We start from the raw sequence: 20,570 nt of genomic DNA, 5'->3' as shown, positions 1-20,570 counted from the left end.
ACGCTAGGGTGGACTTGGGCCTTAGTGACAATAAAATGAAGCTAGACTAGATAAAACATGTTATGAACTATTTGTTTCAGTTGTTTTAAGACAATGTATCACGTTTGTTTGATAAATAAAATATAACTTGAATGCCATGGTTGTGAAACAATAATTCTGTTACAACACTCCCCGACGTTTCCGCCACGATTTGATGTTTTACGTGGTCGGGGTGTGACACATTCTCCCACTTAGCCGAATAATCATTTATCATGAGTATTAGATTAGTCTAATCAGAAGTTAATACTCATTTTAGCTTTAAACCAAGAACCGTAGCAGAGAAATACAGCCGTTGAATCATTACGCGACTCAGGACCCCCATTAGTCATACTACAGCCTCAATTTAAAACCTAACAATTATGATCAAAATACAAACAAGCCCTTTAGCGTTTGATTTGTATTTATATTTGTCTATATGTCATTACACCGGCAGAAGATATATTAGAGACATACAAAATCAAACTGATGAGGAAAATTAATTAATAGTTAGTCATTCATAGTACGATATGCAGTTGTACATAGTCATCAATATACCCGTGATTATTATAAGCGCTTACATAATAGTTATGGGTGATAGACCTTTAGTTATAGGATCCTTAAGCATATCATGAATGCATTCGATACAAAGATTTAGTTTCCTCAATTCGTTCATAAACGAATAATTAATTGCGTATCGAAATTTAATGCAGCACCTCTCGAACTGTTACTGTTCAAGGAGACATGGTAGCTGACTTTATCACAATAAGTCTTCAATATATTAATTATATGGAGTTAATAAAGTCGTGAGTCCACTGATAAATTTTCAACAACATTTAGTGACTATACTATGTCGTTATAACTTAGGTTGTTATCAGTTTATTATGACTCCTCCATGAGATAGGTTTTGTCTGCTGACATAAGGATATACCCGAAATTACATTTTGTCAGCTTTGAACATTACAAAGTTAAAGTAATCAACCGGTTTTAGTTCTCACTTCTTCTTTAAAATATAGTCTCTCGTTTCTTTTAAAGATATTGTAATACTCTATTAGATGCTTCACATTAATCTAGACATATCTAGTGTGTTGCAAAGTGAGTAATATCTAAACGAGTATAGACTTAAACTTACATAAGGCTTCTAATTAATGAAGCGTAAGAAAATAATCTCATTTATCCTATTATCCTCTAAAGGAGAGCAGTATTTTTGTTACATGTGTAAGGACCCATTTAAGGTTATGATATCTATCACTTAAGAGATATCTCTGAGGTCTATTATATCAAAGTTTGTGTTAACAATGCTTTGACTTATGTAACATATACTTGTCAAAAGAATTTCATCTATATAAAGACAAGTTCATCTTAGTTGCTCCCACTCATCTTGAGGTAGGTACATTAATCCACTTGCTTGTTGATGAAAATAATTACGTTAAGATTTCATCACATTATGATGTTTGCATTAACCAATACATGGATTTTATTGGCTTATAGACAAACTGTTCTTTAACCTTAAGTTTAGAACTTTCAGGTTGTTTATGAACATGTAAATATGTCAGCCAGTTGTTAGGGAAAGTTGTTTTAATGTTCATCTAATGTAGCTCAAAACTATTATAAGCTACTAGAACAATGATGATCCTAAAAGAAATCTTTTGTTAGATATGTAAGAAAGATTCTTTAATAATATATCTTTTCCTGAATATAACCTTTGACAATCAATCATACTTCTTTGTGTCTTAACGTTTATATCAGGATTTGGTTTAATTATGAACACTCTTAGGTTATTCAATCAAATTCCAAACGTTATACGAACACATAAAATCAGTTTTACTAGAAAACAATTTTATTCCATTTAGAAGATTGATTGACGCTAATGGCTTAATTAGAAGAGATAGGATCGGTAAACTTTTCCAAAATCCATTTCAACTTCAATTAGGGAGGTTATGTAATCATCAAAGTTAGTAGGTTTTTAAACTTAGATGGCCTCCTGAGTTGATTATTGGGTTTGTTAGAAATTTCAGTTTTATGGATTAGCACTTGGTTAGGTTTCTATCATTTTCAGGATTCTAAGTTTGTAAGAGTTGCTGCAGTATGGTGTACAAGAGGCGTAATCGGAGTTAAATTCAGAGTAAAATTTAATGACACTCTTCCCCCCGCCTCTTGGATTCCTTGCAAGTCGTGATAAGGACTTTGACTGCTCCCACTGATCTTAGAAATCTTTAGGAACTCAGCATGCTTAGGGTCAATATTTAACGAACAAACAAATTCTAATAGAGAAAACATATTAATGACGTTAGTCATTGTAGTTTCTCTTGTTGAGGATTATGTTAGTTTAGGTAAGAAATCTAAGTGTGCCCACAATTAAGCAACAATGAAACTTTTGTAAGTGTAGCATTAGATTGTAAGGAGACAAGTTTTGATGAAACTATTCTTTAGAATAATGGATTGTCTCCTTGCTTATGCCTAGTCTAATGGCATAATTATGCAGTGAGATTCTCCTTTGAAGAACCTTAAAGTTGGAATCTTGTACTTGTATTTTGACTATGGTCCTTAGAACAATCCTCTTTTAATGTTTCAGTGGTTTTAAGGTGAATAACATCTTATTTTCCAATTTCTAACATTTATTTCTTTGTACATATGTTGCTTATCAACACACTCATTATACATTGGTTTTTTGAGTGTTATAGTTGATTTATAAGGCATCAAATTGTACAAGTGAAAAACTTAGTATGTAATGTACTGAAAATTGTACTTATTTCCATGTGTAAGCCCTTAACTTTATGGGTCATGGCATTGTACATTATAATGTATTCGCATATATCACTTAACTTTATAGTCTAGAATTTTAAATGAAGGCATGCATCTTAGGAATTTTATGATTATTCCACAATTATAGATTAGTCTTAGGAAAGACTTAATCTGGAATGACTTTAGTGATAGCCATTATGTTAGAGAGATCTCGATTATGATAAGAGACATTATGATCGATTTATCCTAATCATCATGCTCTACTTTTCTACTGTAGTAATCATTATCAGAAGAGAGCAGTAGGATTATCGTGTCTTAAGGGATAATCAAGTATTCAATTTAAGAGCTAATTCTTATAGAAACTTTAAGTAAAGCAAAACATTTTAGGTTTAAAATTAGAGTAGATGAGATATATATTGAAGAAAATTATAGTGAGTAAAGTTATGGGTACTAAAAAAATAAGGCAGACGAAATGATCATAAAATTAATGAAGGATCATTGATATAAGGATCATTATGTGAAGAGGTTGTGATATGTCTATTACTAAGATCAAAATAATAGACTTATTTAAAGTTCTACTTAAACGAAGACAAATCAGCTTTGGCCAGAAGTGTAATCATTTAAGCATGTGTGCAAAGTAATCTTGACAAATCAGCTTTGGCCAGAAATGAGACAATCACTTTAGTTATGCACTTGTTAAGTATGCTAGACAAAAATGAATTAAATCAGCTTTGGCCAGAAGTAAGACATTCACGTTTGTAATGCATAATTAACATAGCTTCTATAATACATGAACAATAAATAGATGCATCAAATCAGCTTTGGCCAGAAGTAATATATCAGAAGCTCATTCAAGTTAAGCCATTTTGGTTTTGTAAAACATTAATTAACTAAGTATTTACAAAACCAATCATTCAAGCTAAGTCTTAGTTCACATTAAACAACCTAAAATAATGAGGTTTCGAGTGAGATCTCGACTCAGTTATGAGGTCTCGAGTAAGATCTCGAGTCAAGTCTCGACTCATCTGTAACATAATGAGGTCTCGAGTCGCAACCACGGTCTCGAGTTGTGAAGATTGAAGCCCTTAGTCGAAACCTTAGTTGTCTCGAGTTGAAACTTTATGGTCTCGAGTCAAAACTTTATGGTCTCGAGTTGTAAACATTTGAGGACCCTTATGATTTCGAGTCGAGACCTGATGGTCTCGAGTCGTAATCTCATGGTCTCGAGTCCACTGTTAACAGCTGTTATTGTGATAATAACTGAAAACTCAAAATTTTAGGGATTGTGGGATAGTGTTTCCTGTTTTATTGCTGATCTAAACTTATCAAAAGATTTCGAAAATTATAACTGATTATCTTTTAACAGTTTTCAAAAATTTTAATTGATAAAATTAAGATCAAAACAGTAAAAAACACCCACTAATCCAAATCATATTCCAAAACTTAAGGAATTTTTGAGTTTTCATTAGAACATATGATGAACCCTAGAAAATTAAAACATAATTCTGGAAACCCGAAACCTGAATTTTAATGGTTTTGTAATGGATTTCGGAACAGTAGGTTTTACCCATTATGATTTCGAGTCAATTATTAAGAATTCCGTTTTGAAAAAAGTGATCCGAGACATTGTTAAAGGACTCGAAACCGGCTGTTTATAATACTTTCAAAAATTTTGTTTCCAGATTTCAATCCCAGAATTAATGGATACGAAAACAGAACTGATTTATCAACATATGCTCTGATACCACATGTTAATCAGTTCTGTTTAAACATAAGGGAAAACATGTAAATAATACCTGGTACAGCAAACAGGCCAGCAGAGAATCCAGTCAGAGACGCAGCCACGGAGTTCGACATAGTTGTCAGCTTGATCTGGTTCCCCTTTAGGATGTATCTTCTTGATGGTAGTACCGAGTTCTTTAGGGTTGAAGAACTCGTAGTAATGGAGAGAGAGGAAGGGCGATATTGAGTATGATGTTATGAATGTCTAACCCTAATCTCTCTCTAATAATCTCCTTATATACACCCAAGGGGAAAACCAATTAGTTAATTAGGGTAATATGGCCCATCAACAATTACCAACTAATTATATTATAGGTTTTATATATTTTGATCTATATTATATAAATGATAATGATGGCTACTCGATTAAATATAAATAAATAAATATTTAATCTTACAAACCAACTACGTTCCGATCTGAAACCCGTCCTGGCCGCCCGGAACTCAATCCGTACCGAACCCGTTCCGATCTGAAACTTGTCCCGTTTCTTTAAGACACCAACCCATATTGATCCATTTCTTTGAAGTTGTCGACCCGTTTTGACCCGAAAATATATGAAATGGAATTTTAATTGACCCATTTCAACCCATTGAGTGAAAATATCTTACCTAAACCAACCCATATAATTTGAAAAGCAACCCAAAGTGACCCGCTTGAAAGGCTTTGGGTCAAGATTGCGCCACTAAAATTCACAAATTGCTTTGCAATTTCCACTCACCTTCCACAAATTGTATTTATTTACACATTATTATTGGTAGGTAGCCTTTATTAAAAAAATGTTTCAAATGTCTTTTTTTACAAATATTTTTCATTGACATTTGAGTTGACTTCACTAGAATAAATCCAGTCTAAGCCCCTTCCATTCATGCGGAAGAACACTCCTGCAACTTCAGGCTTCAAAGATCACTCCGATAATCAAAGGTACTCTCAAAAATGCTCTTATTATGATCTGATTCCAGTTTAAGTTACTCATTAATCGCTATAACATTGCAGCTGAAAACATGAACAACACAGGTGCAGCCTCTGGTCCTGCAATTCAACTGGTTCCCCCCATTAATCACAATCACCACCACCACCACCATCAGCAGCAGCATACAATTGTTCCCATTGTTACACCACCAGCGCCACCACCAGCGCCACCACCACCCAACCTACCTCGTTCAGATCTGCTTAATGGTAATCTCTCAATTACTATTGGATTTTATAACTATTAATCTCTAGCTAGGGGTTAATATTTGTGTACGGAACTAACTAGTTATTTCCTTCAATTAAATTGATGCCATATTAAACAATAGTCTATTAGTTTCCATATGACCTTTTTTTTAAGGGTGAAGGGAGTGGTTACCTATCCCAAATAGGTAAACTCCTAATTCACCCAATCACACATTGCCATGTCCATTCACCTAAATAAGTTACCTAATGCTCAAAAACGTTAGCGGTAGTTTACCTAAAGGAAAAAATGTGTGATTGATTGAGAAGGAATGGACCCCACCACACACCCATCTCTCCCCCCTTCCCTCCCTCTCACCGAATCGGTGAAGGTTCACCGAATTCCTCAACCAAAATCGGTAAAGGTGGTGTTGGCGGTGGTTTACTGTTTCGGTAAAGAGGTTTACCGCCTCTCACCGAGCTCCACTCTGCTCCCCCTAAAATGGGTTGTTTTGAAAACATTGAAAACTGATGATGACAATTGGGTAGATTTTTAAAGTACACAAATCTGACTAGATGAGATGTTTCCAAAATTTTGTCTCTTTGTTGTTGAAGTCGGCGATCTCACTGTGTGGTGGCGTAGCGACTTCAACATCAAAAAGACAAAATCTTGAACTTCAATCTGACTAGATTTTACTTTGACGTCTAACAAAAAAACCACACATTTTTCATCATGTGTTTTCAAAAGAACTCAGGGGCTGTTTGGCAACTTTTGAATGGTTAAGTGCTGAACCAGTATGAGGTCTGAACCATTAAGTGCTGAACGAGTAAGATGTCTTAACCATTAAGAGCCAACATAATGCTTAACCGTTCAGAGGCAAATGTTTGACCATTTTAGATAAGAGGTCTTAACCATTCAGAGGCAAATGTTTGAATCATTCAGGCATTTGCTCGCGACACAAATAGTCTGAGCCATTAAGTGCTGAACCAATAAGAGGTCTGAACCATTAAGAATCCCATTAAGAGCTAAACAAACAGCCCCAATTTAAAAAAAAAAAAAAAAAAAAAACAATTCGATTATATGGGTTAAAGTGGTACTCACCATGTTTGATGAAATTCTTGCAATTGAAGGAAGTAGAGTAGACTACATCAAGATTGGTGTTCCACTTTATGAAGCAGCAATCAAAGGAGATTGGAAGGCTGCTAAACCAATTCTTGACAAACGCCCCGATGTGATACGTTCTGCCATCACCGAAAATTATGAAACATTGCTCCACGTTGCAGCATCAGCAGAAAGCACTAAGGCTGTGGAAGAATTTGTGGCGAATCTAGTACCTTTGATGGACAAAAAAGATTTGGAGCTACAAAACAAAAATTACAATACTGCCCTCAGTTTAGCGGCTGCGGCAGGAAATGTTAAAACAGCAAAGATAATGGTGGATAAGAATCCTGCTGTGGCTGAAATCCCTGGTAATAATCGAACGATGCCACTCTATATGGCTGCTTTATTTGCAAAACCTGAAATGGCGAGGTATTTGTATGGTATCTCTAAGAAAATGGGAGGCGATTATTGGTCACATGATAATCGTGGTTGGGTCCTACAAAAATGTGTTGAATCTGATATCTTTGGTAAGTTGTTATTTTTATCATTGTCCATTTTTAACCCATCATGATTTCTACAAATATGTGTGCGCGCGAGTGTGTTTTTATATATTTTCTTGCACTTTCAGTTATTGTTATGGTTGATTTGTTTTAGAGTAAACTTCCATTTTGCTCCCTGTGGTTTGGTCATTTTAACGGTTTTGCTCCAATAGTTTAAAAATAGCCATTTTCCTCCCTGATCTTTCGAGTTTGTCGCTAGTTTGCTCCCTAATCTTTCGAGTTTTGTTGCCAGTTTCCTCCCTGATGGAGTTAGAGGCTGGGAGCAAAATGAAGAAAAGTTAGAAAAATCAGGGAGGAAAATGGCTATTTTTAAACTATTGGAGCAAAACCGTTAAAATGACCAAACCACAGGGAGCAAAACTTCTCTCATGAAGTGACCATACATTCTTTTGTAGATGTTGCTCTAAAGATAGTTGCTGATCGCCCGGAGCTACTTGTCAAGAAGGGGTTACTTACCGATGTTCTCTTAGCTTTGGCTCAGAAGCCTAAAGCATTAAAAGGAAAAAAACTACATGTTGTCTTCAGAATCATCAAGTCTAGTAAGTATATGCTCCTTACTCTGTTTTTCACGTCGTTTTTTGATAGTTAATCTAATAACTACCATGGTCTTCTTGGTTTTCAGTTTTTGGAGTGTTTCATGTGAAGGTAGGGTCCGGTGAAAAAGAAAGTGAAGCCCTGCAATTATTAAGAATAATTTGGGAAAACATTGCCACGATGGCTAAGACAGAGATTGATGACATAATCCGAGGTCCACCTCAAAGGGTGGGAAATACAATAAAAGGCTACCCTTCTCGAGTACTTTTTGTTGCTGCTAAAATGGGCAACACAAGGTTTATAGTTGAGCTCATTCGATCGTATCCTGATCTAATATGGAAACAAGATGACAAAGGAAAGACTATATTTCACTTAGCGATCAAACGTCGGCAAGAAAAGATCTATAATTTGTTATATGAGATTGGTGCAATGAAAGATTTAATAACCCCTATTAAAGACAAAAAAGGCAATAACATGTTGCATATGGTCTCAAAGAGTGCTAAGCAAAGCCGATTTCAAAATGTGTCTGGAGTTGCTTTACAAATGCAACGGGAATTGTTATGGTACAAGGTACATCTTTCTTTTCAAGATAATGTATAGAGCTGCACTGGCGGATCTAGAAAATCTTTATAGGGGCCAGTGGCGGAACTAGAAGAAATATTCAGGGGTATCCCAATTTTTTTACGATACATTTATAGAACATAATTTTTTTACCTGCATTACGGGGCGGGGCCGATCCTGAAAATTCAAGTGCCCTGGGTGAGCCAAAAAAAGGCCCTTAGGCCTTACCGAATTAAATTTTATAAACTAGTTTTTTTTAAGTTATTAGTATTTAGGTTAACGAATCAATATTGAGCATATCACATTTGGGCTAGGCTTTATGAATTAGTATTGGCAATAAGTTTTTAGATATTAGATTGGGCTAGGTTTATTTTTAATTTTTAGATCGAAATTAAACAATTCAAGAACTCAAGAAGAAAAGAAATAAAGAATACTCACAATCACAATTAGCACAACAATCTAATACACTATTGGGTTATTATTTGGTTATTTGGGCTAATTACTATTGGGCTATCATTTGTTTTTTTGGGCTAATATAATCAGTATTATTTGGGCTTGATTTCAGTTTGTAATTTTTTTTTCAGGGGTGTCCTAGTACTTGTTGAGGGGTGTCCTTAGTATAAAAATCGAAAAAAAAAAATAAAATTTTACACTACCGGAAAAAAGTTGAGCCGTAGCCCGTGCTACGCCCCAACCTACATTAGGTCCGCCCCTGATAGGGGCAATGTCTCAAGAAAAAAAAGGGTAACGAAATCGAAAAAACGTCAATTTTTTTTTTTTTCAAAATTTACACTACCGTCGGAGCGTCAAGGGGCAACGGGGGTTACCCCTTGTTACAAGGTAGGTCCGCCCCTATAGAGCTGCTAAATGGGTCATGATCAGGTCAAACTTGACATGAACCTGAGAATCGTGTGATACACATGAACTCGAACATGACATGTGTATTTGTGGGTTGACACGAACACGACTTGTTTATCCCGAAAAGCTATTATGTCATCCTTTTGCATATCATTACTTTAAAATTCTAAATTTACATATTTTTGTTTTTTTTTAGACAATTATGTTTAAACTATGTCAATTTATTTTTAATATATTAAATACTGGGATAAATACTCAAATGGTTTAATTATTACATAAAACATATTTTAAAGTTTGAAATAAATAAATAAATAAATAGGTTGAATTGATCAACCCGCGAACCCGTTGGATTGACATGAACATGACCCATTTAGCTGCACATGTTTTATGGTTGGACCCGTTGGATTGACAATGTATACAACCTTCTAAAACATTTTATATAATGTTTAGTTTATTATTTTACTCTCCATAATCATATCTAATTCGTTAATTATTTATTATCGACCCGTATTGTAAAATTATCTATTTTGATCCAAACCATTTTGATGGATGGAGAAGATGATTCTTGTCTCCATAAATGACTCAATATATGTTGCAGGAGGTAGAGCGAATGATCCCACCTCAATATAGACAGAGGAAGAATGGAGACAATATAACACCACGAGACTTATTCACTAAGAAACATGAAAAGTTGGTAAACAAAGGCGAGGATTGGATGAAACATACAGCGTCTGAGTGCATGGTGGTTGCAACCCTCATAACCACAATCGTTTTTGCAGCCGCTTTCACAGTTCCGGGTGGATACAACCAGGACACCGGTATTCCTTTCTTTCGCAAAGAACCAGCCCTCATTATTTTTGTTATCGCAGACGCTGTTTCTTTAATATCCTCATCAACCTCGATCCTCATGTTCTTAGCTATCCTTACATCACGATATGCTGAACGTGATTTCTTAGAGTCATTACCCAGAAAGCTGTTGTTCGGGCTTGCAACGCTCTTCCTCTCTATCGTGACCATGATGATTGCATTTAGTGCGAGTTTCTTTGTACTTTATGATAAAAAGGTGAAATGGGTACCTATCACTATCACTGGTTTGGCTGGCATGCCAGTCATTCTATTCGCCATACTGCAGTTTCGTCTTCTAGGGGATGTTTTCTACTCGACGTATCGATCTAGATATCTTTTCAAGCCTAAGAAACGTATCCTTTACTTCTAAAAACCATTGTAACATTTGTTGTATTCCAAGGTTTGTGTACTTTAATGACTACTTTTGTATCATTCTTTGTCATTCCTAATTGTGTAATATTTAACTCTCTTTCATTTCACAAGTTTTCATTATTTTGTTATTATTGAGGGCAATTTAGTTCGTTTTTTCATCATCAAACCTCTTCATTGTTTTATCTTTTCTAGTCTTGGCTTCTTTAGGATATGAGATTTAATGTGTTCCTCACATTGTATGTTATGTTTTTGCTGGTTTAATTTTTTTTTTTTTTTGGAGGGGGGGGGGGGGGGTTGTTAAACCGTGCTAGAAGTTTTAACAGCAAGTGACTCACGTAACATAAAACGTAGACGGAGTTGAATGTATACGGACACGTATTAGAAAGTTGATGGGTGTCAAAGTAATATTGTATATAGTTTCTAGAAAATAGGGGGGGGGGGGGGGTTGCAACTGTGAAAGTTGAGGGGAAGGAAAAAAAAACCTTTCATTAAAAGCCAAAAGAACAATGATGGACCAAATGTGACCACCAAGCCCCGTACTAAGTAGTAACCGAACAATGACCAAATTAGGGGGGAGTTTTTGTACAGGTTGTAAAGGTGATGAGTTGCGGAAGAAGAAGGATGATCAAGGTGATAAAGACGATGATCCTAACGCTGCAAAGCAAGGTGAGGAAAGCAACCAAGTAGTTTGCAAACTGCAGCTACTGTGGTTGTTGACAGTGCAACAGCTGACGAGCAGTCTAGTGCTGGTGATGATAGAGGAAAGACGAAGGTGTTGATGTTCCAATTGTTAAAGTAAACTTTTATATCTAGTATCTATTTAAAACTATATATACTCACCAACTATTTTTAGTTGACTTTTATCTTATATATGTTTTAGGATAAACACATGAGATATTATCAAGATGTGCTATCATATAGGAGCTTTGGACCTAGTTAATCTTTAATTTGAACTATTTGTTTTCTTGTATTATTTAAACAAATTTGTCTTTTATCAAATGTAAGGATCTTTTAATTTGGTTGAATAATATATATTTAAACTTTAATAGTTGACCATGAACTTTTGAACAATTATCGTTTCGTCCTGATGTTTCCGCCATCGGTTGGTGTGTTATATTCATGATCAGGATCACACATGATATAATTATTTAAAGGAATGTTGGCATTCTTTTTAGCCTTCATTAATCCTTCATAGTCCAACTCTTCTTCGATTTCAACAATTTCACAAACAGGTTCTTTCAGATTTAACAGACTTTTCATAACAACATCAAGGTTATCATGCAAAACATCAGATGGATCAGAAACCAAAGGCGTTTTAATTTCAACATCTGTGACCCTTACCTCTTCCAGTGTTTTTGTTTTTGTCGTTTTTGTCTGAGGCATTAATACTCAAAAGTTTCAGTAGTTACCTCAGATATTTGGCCATGAATGTCTATGAAGGATAATCTAAAGAAACTTCAGGCGAAGTATCAGACACTTTCTGATCAACCAATGGAGTTCGTGACTCGAAACATGTGTTAGGATCTGTAGGATCAAATCGAGCCAAAAATCTGATTTTGTATAAGAATAAAGATGAACACACACAAAATGAACTTGAAAAACCCACTAGATTGATTTGCACAAATGATGATACAATTAGCCCCCAAATCTCTAGTCAAGTGTGTTGCTAAAACCCTAATCATCACTTTCTATTTATAGCCAAAACAACTTTTGGCTAATTACATTTAGGACCCTAGAGATTAAAACTTACCAAAAGTAGTAATAAACATGACAACAAATTAAATAAGATAATAAATACATTTGTATAAATAAAATATATTTAATTATCCAAAGCAGTATAACTATCAAATCTCGAACGTTCACACGCCATATCTTTCTTCGATCTTCACGTGTCGACTTGTGCGTTGACTTAGACTTGCTGGCGTTGACTTTGTTGACTTGATTCGTTGATAACATTAGACTACACGATTTAGACCCCAACAATCTCCCCCTTAGGCTAATGTTATCAAACTCTTGCATCATCTTTAGAACCGTCAACATCATGCATGATGTGATCTTCAATTTGGCAAGCTTCAGTCTCAATTTTAGACCCAACAATCTCCCCCTAGACTGATGCTTTCCAAATTTTCTTCATTGAAGATCTTCTTTTGGACACTTTGCTCTTTGAGTACTTTATCTGGATAAGCTCCCCCTTTTTGCATGCATCATCTTTGACAAACAGGAACAACCTTTTTCAACTCTCTTTAGCTTGAGTGAATCAGAAGACGTAGGAGGAGGATTCCTAGCTTGGTGTCTTCTACAATCTTCAGGAAACCAGTGCTTTGGTCTGGTATCTTGCTCAATTGATGATCGACCATCATTGCAGCAAATAGTCGAAGTAACCTGTTCACAGATATAAACACAACTCCACATTTTCTTTTAGACTGATTCAAAGTACAGACAGAACCATATTCATCTGTGGTATGCAATGGAAAGAGTATCTCAAGCAGTTTAAGACACGATTGATGTGATATGAAAGACTTAGAAAAACAATTGTACACAAATCAAAAATATTTTTGGATTTTAGATTTTTTTTAACATATTTTTTTTAACTTTCAACCTTTGAGATATAGATCTGATCAAATACGAATCATACCAACTTGAAAAGTCTAGCCACACTTCAACTTTCTTTAGGATAGCTACGACTCAAGAACGATTGTTGGTATATTTTTCCGCTTAAATCCATGCACCATTCTTTCGACATACATCCGGTGATTAATTATCATGTTTTGGGTATATTAACAAGTCTTCAATGGCCCCCACACAAGCTACTGAGAATAGAGACATTATGCCCGTGAGTCCCACATCAGGACATAACCTCGCGATCATGGTATGCACAAAGATTCCTCATAACAGGTGAGTATATTGGTTTCATTCTCTTCAACGATAGAGCGGAGATCAGGTCTGTACTTTCGTACAACAGAGATCCCAAGAACTACCGAGGGCTAAGACAGATAGTTTGGTGAACAGGTCAGTACTTCCGTACAGCAGAGTGACCAAACTAATCTATCTAGGTTTTGGCCAAATTTGGCACTTATTATGAAAAGGGTTTGGCCCTTTTATTTATTTATTTTTTTATAAGGCACTTATTATGAAAAGGATATCATAGCGTCTAGGTCAGCATGTATCTGGATGCAGCAGAAGAGCAACTATGATATCCCCGAATGAAATACCAATATAAAGACCCGAGATCTCAGACTTTGGCAATCTGTCAACGCAAGATTTAAGACCATTAAGCCATATGCCGCAACGTGTTACCCACTATGATGCGTAATGCCTGAGAAAAGCCAGAATCCTTGTGTAGACGTTATCTTTATCACCAAGATGCAGTTTACTTATCTGAAATGCTGAATCTACCGACATATCGTTAACTTGGAGCTGCATCTTCCATCAGATCCTATTCATGTGAAGACATAATCAAGTTAGTTCCTATCATTTATCATATAAGATCATGTTTATTTTTCAATAATTACATCTCATGGTCTAGGAAGTATTTTAATACCCCCCATAAAATTTTATTTATGTACATCCATTTACTGAAAACTGTATTTACAAAATAAAGTATTCCACACCAGACACACAAAAGCATATGTCAGCAAGAAAATGAGTGTGTTACAGCGGAGTTTAGTGCGCAACCAGGTTAGATACCATAACCAAAACTGTGATTTTCCTCTTTAAACTTGTATCTAGAACAACCACTGATAATAACCGGTGTTACTAACAGTCCTCCTTGGATGTTCCTACACTCATAAACAATTCAGTTAGAGAGTGGAACCCAAGCCATCGTAGTCTTGGGTTGTCCCCTTTCATCAAAATAATAAACCTCTCGATATACCAAATCTTTTCCCTCATTGATTTCTTTTACAACCATTGGTTTGACTCGCCAAACCTGTTTTGGTTTAAAAATTTTGTTTGTAAGAGATTTAAAGTTTGAAACAATCTTATGTTTAAGACCCGGAGGGAAAGATTGAGGTTTTGATGTGTTGGTCCTTTTTATCTTTGAATCATGTGAAACCGGCTTCACATGTGGAGACCTGGATGAAAAGTTTTTCATCTGATCTTTCAAAGATGTGTGATTTTTACCTTTTGATCCAGAGAAGAGATATTGGTTGCCTTTACGGTCTGGATCGTGTCGTTCTGGGCATTGCTTGAGCACATGACCTTCTTTTCCACACCTAAAACAAGCCTTGAATGGCTTTTGAGACTTTGCAGTTCCGTGTGATGTAACTAGGGGAGGGGATTGCTTTGAGCTTGACTCAGCATGTTGACAGACGTGAGGTTTGACACCTTCAGATGATCTTTTAATCTTTGAATCCCCAAGACTTTCATTCAACATTGATTCATCATCTGAGCTTGTGCAGTCTTCAATAACTAACTGTTCTTCTAGTGGATCTTGATTGACTGGACTTGCAGTGTCATTTGAGGTTGTTGGTTCTTGAACACCTGATGGTTCGAGGTTTTCAACCTTATTACCAACATCTGTTACTGACGTTTCTGAGTCATTTGAGCTTTCCCATTCTTGGTATGATTGAAAATCTAAATCGCCTTGATCCTCACTTGAGCTTCCTTTTCCGCCTTCTGAAGTTGTGGTGCTTGAGTCTTTGTTGCTACTTTCTTCATTTAGCTCTTTCTCTGACTCTGACGTACTTGTGTGAGAAGGAACAAATTCTGGAATTTCCTCCGTGAGGAATTTTCCGAATCTGTTTTGTTTCAATTCTGGAACAAACACAAGAGGTTCACACACACCTTTTTCATCACAAAAGGCAGAATTCAAATCAAAACATTCAACCACTACATTATTGTGGTTGTGGGTCTTTGGTTTAGGCACATGCCCATTGCAGTCATCCCGAATTGAAGTTTTGTTTGCTTTATCGCAATTCCAGGCGAACCAGTTAACAGTGGAATAACTGTCTCCTGAATATCCTATCCCTATTTTTGATCCACCACAGTCATCATCGCATCCATCTTCTTCACGCTCAATCACATCTGCATTGTTATTAGAAAGGTTAGTAACCTCTTCATTTTCACAAGAAACGTTTTCAGCAACAAGATCATTTTTATCAATCAAATCATTATCAGGATGAGGAGATGGCATGGGTACATAGTTTTTGCTATGTGGAGGAAGAAAGAGTTTTCTTTCATTTCCAAGCTTATCTTTGTACCCAATTCCATCCTTCACATATGTCGGTCGTTGGCAATTTTTAATGTCAACCAATGCCTTTTTACTGACGTTCCATTTATCAATTATGATTTGCAATCTATTGTTTTCATTTTGAGATTTTTCTAATCTTTCAGTTAAGTCGTTTATGACAAAATCTTTTCTGAAAACAAATTCTTTTAAAGTCTGCATTTCAGCTAAAGTCGAATTTAACTTTCTATGATATGCAGCTTCATTTTCTTTCAACTCTTTGTTAAATTGCAAAACTTTTTCTTTGTCTCTAATTAGGTCATGGTTGAGGGATTTGTAATGTGCCACAACGTTCACACATGACTGGGAACATAATTTGACTTTAAACTCGTAAGGAATGCTGTTTGCCAAGTCTTCCTCATCCCTTTCTTTGTTGGATTCCATTTTCATCGCCTCTTCAGGAATCTTTTCTTCTATCTTTTCACTTGCTGCACTGCTCCCTTCTTCCTTCTTCACAGCTTGAGCATCATCGACCACAATATTCTTTTCATCACATTGTTGAGCCTTTTCAGAGTTTGCGGAAGCATTGTTGAAGTTTGACGCGTTTGCAGCTTGTGAGCTAGAGTCGTTGGAGGTTGTTGGGGGTGCAGATGTCATGTTCTTGTGCGCATCAGCAGATTGGACAGATTTATGAGGATGTTCGACTTGATCTCTTTCGAAAGATTCTAGAGCATCGATCACATCTGATAACGTGATTGATTCCAGTTGTTTAAGAAACTTTGTTTAATTTTCACACATTTTAAGCTCCATTCTTTTGAAAGTGAGTTCAAAAGTTTACTGCTTGCAGCACGGTTGGTGATGGGATTACCGACCTTTTTCATTTTCGCCATCATGTTTAAAAATCGCCTGATGTAATCTGATAAGCTTTCCCCGCGAACACCGCAGAACATGTCATATTCCTTTTGGACCATGTTTCTTTTGTTCCGAATCAGTTCCTTGTCTCCTTCATAGAAATCAATCAACGCTAAACAAAGTTCATTTGCCGTTATGTACTCTTCAAACATGTTGTAGTCATTTGTTGATAGGGCCATTGTTAAAGTAGCATGAGCCCGACGATCACATTGAATCAATGCCTTGTCTTTATCTGTGTAAGTCGAGGGATCGTTGTTGACTACACGCATGTCATCACGAACGGTCATGGGGACGTGTGGTCCGACAGTGATCGAGATCCATTGGTTATAGTCCGTGTATTCGAAAAAGGACTTGATTTGGTTTTTCCAACTGCTGAAATTGGCTGATCCTTTCAACTTTGGAGGTCGAGGTGCGGTTACGGTTTCAAGTTCCACTTGTGCAATGCGAGTTAACTGATTTTGAAACATTTTTTTTTAATTAATCCCCCAAAAAATATTTGTATCAGCTCAAAACCCAGGTCAAATTACTTTGAAAATAACTCCGTATCAACCCGAAAAGTATCAACTCAAAAAGGCCCAAAAATAACTTAAAAATCCCGGCCCTATTAAATTTTACCAACACGGATTAATTTTAAAAGATTTAAAATAATAATAATAATAATAAAATGTACGAGCAAGGTTTTTTTTTTTTTATATCCAAAAAAAAAAAAAATTATGAGCCTATAATGAAAAAGTTGTCATGTTTATCCATCTTTGGGTCACTAACAACACATGGCCACCAAAACAATTTCATTATCGTAGTCCAGCAATAGTGCACACAGGTGGGCCCCAAGTAAAATTCATATGAAAACATTATTCTCTGTATAGGCCTAACACCAGTTGAGACATTTTGCTGCTGAAGTTATAATTTGTAATCACGAATCGTCAGTCATTCATTGGGGCCCATTTTAAAATTGGCCCAATCAAGACATTTTCGCTAACAAACAACATCCGAACCCTAGCCACACAATAACATGTCCAGCCGCTATTTTGTTTTATCTGGTCCACTCTCTACCTTCTCCACAACTAGTAAAACCCTAAAAATTCAAAACATCTGCCACTCTCTCTATCTCATGTTTCCCGATGAACCACAGCAGATCCTTCCTATCTTATCTCTCTACTATGACAAAGACACACTCAAAGATGGTAGCTTGTGGTGTTGTGCGTCTGATCAGATGTACAGGTGGTAATGGTGGTTGAGTGAAAGCGACTGAAAAGGTGAGTGATGAAGATGGTCGGATGTAGTAGTGGCAACCGATAACGACGGAGATGATCATGGCAAACTAAAGAATGATGAACGGAGGCAGAAGATGATGATTGTGTTGTTGATACGGTGACGATGATGGTCGACGGCGAAGATGTTTTAAACGGAGTTTAATGGTGAACGGATATGGTTGCCGGAGACGATGAACTGTGGATGCGTGACAGCGGTGGAGCGATGATGGTGACCGGAACAGTGGAGATGGTTGCAGGTCAGTTCACCGGAAAGGAGGCGGCGCCGGAAAAACTTGCCGGAACCCTAGCTGGTGACCGGAAACACGCCAGAAAAATAATTTTCGAAACAGTTTGCGTGTATATATGTATTTGATTTGTTATAATATACGCGGACAGATCTCTTTCTACCCCTTTCTCCTTTTTTTAAATTAAATACGCTGGCTGGATTAAAATCGCCGGAATAACGAAGCCGGAAAACGGTGACGGTGACTTACCGGCGTATTTAATACGCCGGAGAACTTGAACTCGCGTTCAAGATTTAATTTCGCTGAAAAAGTTCGTCGGAAAAGTTAATTTCGCCGGAAAGTTGCCGGAAAACCCAAATTCGCCGGAACTTTCAATAAAATCGCTGTATTCAAAATAAAATCGCTGTATTTATAAAAAAATCGCCCAGAACTTGAATATAAACGCCTAGATCTGTTTGAAACCCCAAAAATGATATAAATGATGGCTCTAAATCTTTCTAATCATACTTTTATCAACTCTCAATCAACAAACAGACATTTTAAACCCTTTTAAAAACAAGATTTTGAAGAAATAGTGAATAAAATAAAAAACCCTAAAAACTTCAAAACTTTTCAAACAAAAATCAGATTTTTATGATGAATTTGAAGATTGTTGAATCCCAAATTCGAGTACCAAGCTCTGATACCAAATTGCAGGATCAAATCGTGTCGGTTTGACCAGGTCCAGAGCCGCGAGGCAGGAAATCCTGTGGTATTAAATTTTTAAGCGACAGCGAAAGTCTTTTTAAAACATGATCTTTTAATATTAGGATCTTTTAATATTAAAACTGCACGTTTGCATAAATTAGGGATAAAACCTTATAATTTACAATAAGGTGATTTCAGTGGGAAATCTTTATTTTACAAAACATATTTCTTTATTTATTTACATTGAGCCACTTCTTTATGCTTGTAGTGCTTCACGGCACTTTTCTTAGATTACAATAGATCACCTGAAACATGTTTGAAAAAGGTTTTGTCAGTGGGGAAATACTGAGTGAATCATTCAGTTTTACTAAAAATGACACATTGGTTATAAATTACAGTATTAAGAGCGATTACAATGTTTCTGATATCAAACCAACTACCCACGGTACTTTGTCACTCGACCCATTGGCCCTCTAATTGTCCAATGGTGTCTGTGATTATGGTCATATCACCCATTGACTGCCCCAATGGTGAAGATTTTCAAGTAATGTATATAAAACTCCACATACCGCCTGTAATATGGTGACTACAAAGACTTAATCCCTGTAATTATAACTTTGAAAAATAATTTGGAGTTTTGTAAAACAGTTGATAAAAAGAGAATGACTCACATTGCAGATTTAACGAGCAGTGTATAAGCTTACTGATTAGCCTTGATTAACCTAATTTAAATAACAATGCACACAAACGGGGTTAGTAACTAATACAGCAGTTACGACACTTCATGAGATTAAACCCTCACAACGATTAATAAAGTGCAATACTTAACAATTCAACGGATTCACAACGAATGACAGAGTATAGTCCGAGTTCGGACAGCACTCAAACATTCAAGTCGAAATCACGATGAACAACAAAGTATAAACTCAATTTGAGCAGCACTCAAACAATCGTTGGATAGTTACAATCGATCGGACGTTGAATCGTAATAGCGATCGAGTTATTACCCTGATTGCGGCAGCAGTTAGTGATCCGTGTGTGTTTTTGATAGTAATTCTATGATATCTCAGCGTGTATTTGGAGTTTTTTACGTCGTTTCAGTGCCCAAAATCAAGTCCCAATGTCTGCTATTTATACCCAAATTTGGACATGCTTACGGACCGTAAACATTTTTTTCCTTACGGTCCGTAAAGGACACCTGACCACTATAGGGTAGCCAGGTCTGGGACTAGCCTAGCTGAGTTGACAACTTCGTAGAATTCGAATTTGCCAGCGTTTTATTTAGATAATCGTAACTAGGGTTTCCCCCCATGAGTTTTAGGGGCCCTGATCCTGATTCCGATTGTTCTGAAAATTTTAGGTTTGCGCAGAATCACTTGGGTGTCTCAATTAGGGTTTCCTTATTGGATAATTAACATACTAAGTATTAATTTTAGTGAGAGTTGTTACATCCTCCCCACCTTAAGAAAAATCTCGTCCTCGAGATTTACTGGAATAGATGAGGGTATTTTCGCTTCATTTTTGATTCCAGCTCCCAAGTGTATTCTGGTCCTCTCTTTGAATCCCATTTGACTTTGACTAGCACTAGTCGCTTGTGTTTGAGAAACTTGACTTTTCTATCTTCTATATGTAGTGGTTTCTCTACAAATTTTAACTTTTCATTTACCTCTACATCTTGAAGAGGTACTACCAGGGATTCGTCAGATAAACATTTCTTGAGATTGGATATATGAAACACATCATGTACTCCAGCTAGCTCTTCTGGTAGTTGTAATCGATAA

At 36.2% G+C, this 20,570-nt stretch overlaps 1 protein-coding gene across 1 annotated transcript; it reads left to right on the top strand.

The window, feature by feature from the left end:
• The first annotated feature begins 5,359 nt into the window (after nucleotides 1-5,359).
• On the top strand, nucleotides 5,360-10,684 carry LOC110941147. The gene is made up of 6 exons (XM_022182767.2): nucleotides 5,360-5,464; nucleotides 5,537-5,719; nucleotides 6,824-7,321; nucleotides 7,750-7,893; nucleotides 7,977-8,458; nucleotides 9,906-10,684. Exons 2-6 carry the CDS (start codon nucleotides 5,545-5,547, stop codon nucleotides 10,521-10,523), a joined length of 1,917 nt encoding a protein of 638 aa, XP_022038459.1. The 5' UTR covers nucleotides 5,360-5,464; nucleotides 5,537-5,544; the 3' UTR covers nucleotides 10,524-10,684.
• Nucleotides 10,685-20,570: the final 9,886 nt, after the last annotated feature.

The sequence above is a fragment of the Helianthus annuus genome, chromosome 5 (genome assembly GCF_002127325.2).
Source record: "Helianthus annuus cultivar XRQ/B chromosome 5, HanXRQr2.0-SUNRISE, whole genome shotgun sequence".
Lineage (NCBI taxonomy): Eukaryota > Viridiplantae > Streptophyta > Magnoliopsida > Asterales > Asteraceae > Helianthus > Helianthus annuus.
The sequence above is the reverse complement of the archived record's forward strand: the minus strand, read 5'-3'. Positions and strand labels throughout refer to the sequence as shown.

What these genes read in the sequence shown, in the direction of transcription:
- LOC110941147 (XM_022182767.2), top strand. Translation starts at nt 5,545, where the DNA reads ATGAACAACACAGGTGCAGCCTCTGGTCCTGCAATTCAACTGGTTCCC. An exon ending in TGTTGAATCTGATATCTTTG is followed by an intron (nt 7,322 to 7,749) that starts GTAAGTTGTTAT and finishes ATTCTTTTGTAG; the next exon opens with ATGTTGCTCTAAAGATAGTT. An exon ending in CTTCAGAATCATCAAGTCTA is followed by an intron (nt 7,894 to 7,976) that starts GTAAGTATATGC and finishes CTTGGTTTTCAG; the next exon opens with TTTTTGGAGTGTTTCATGTG.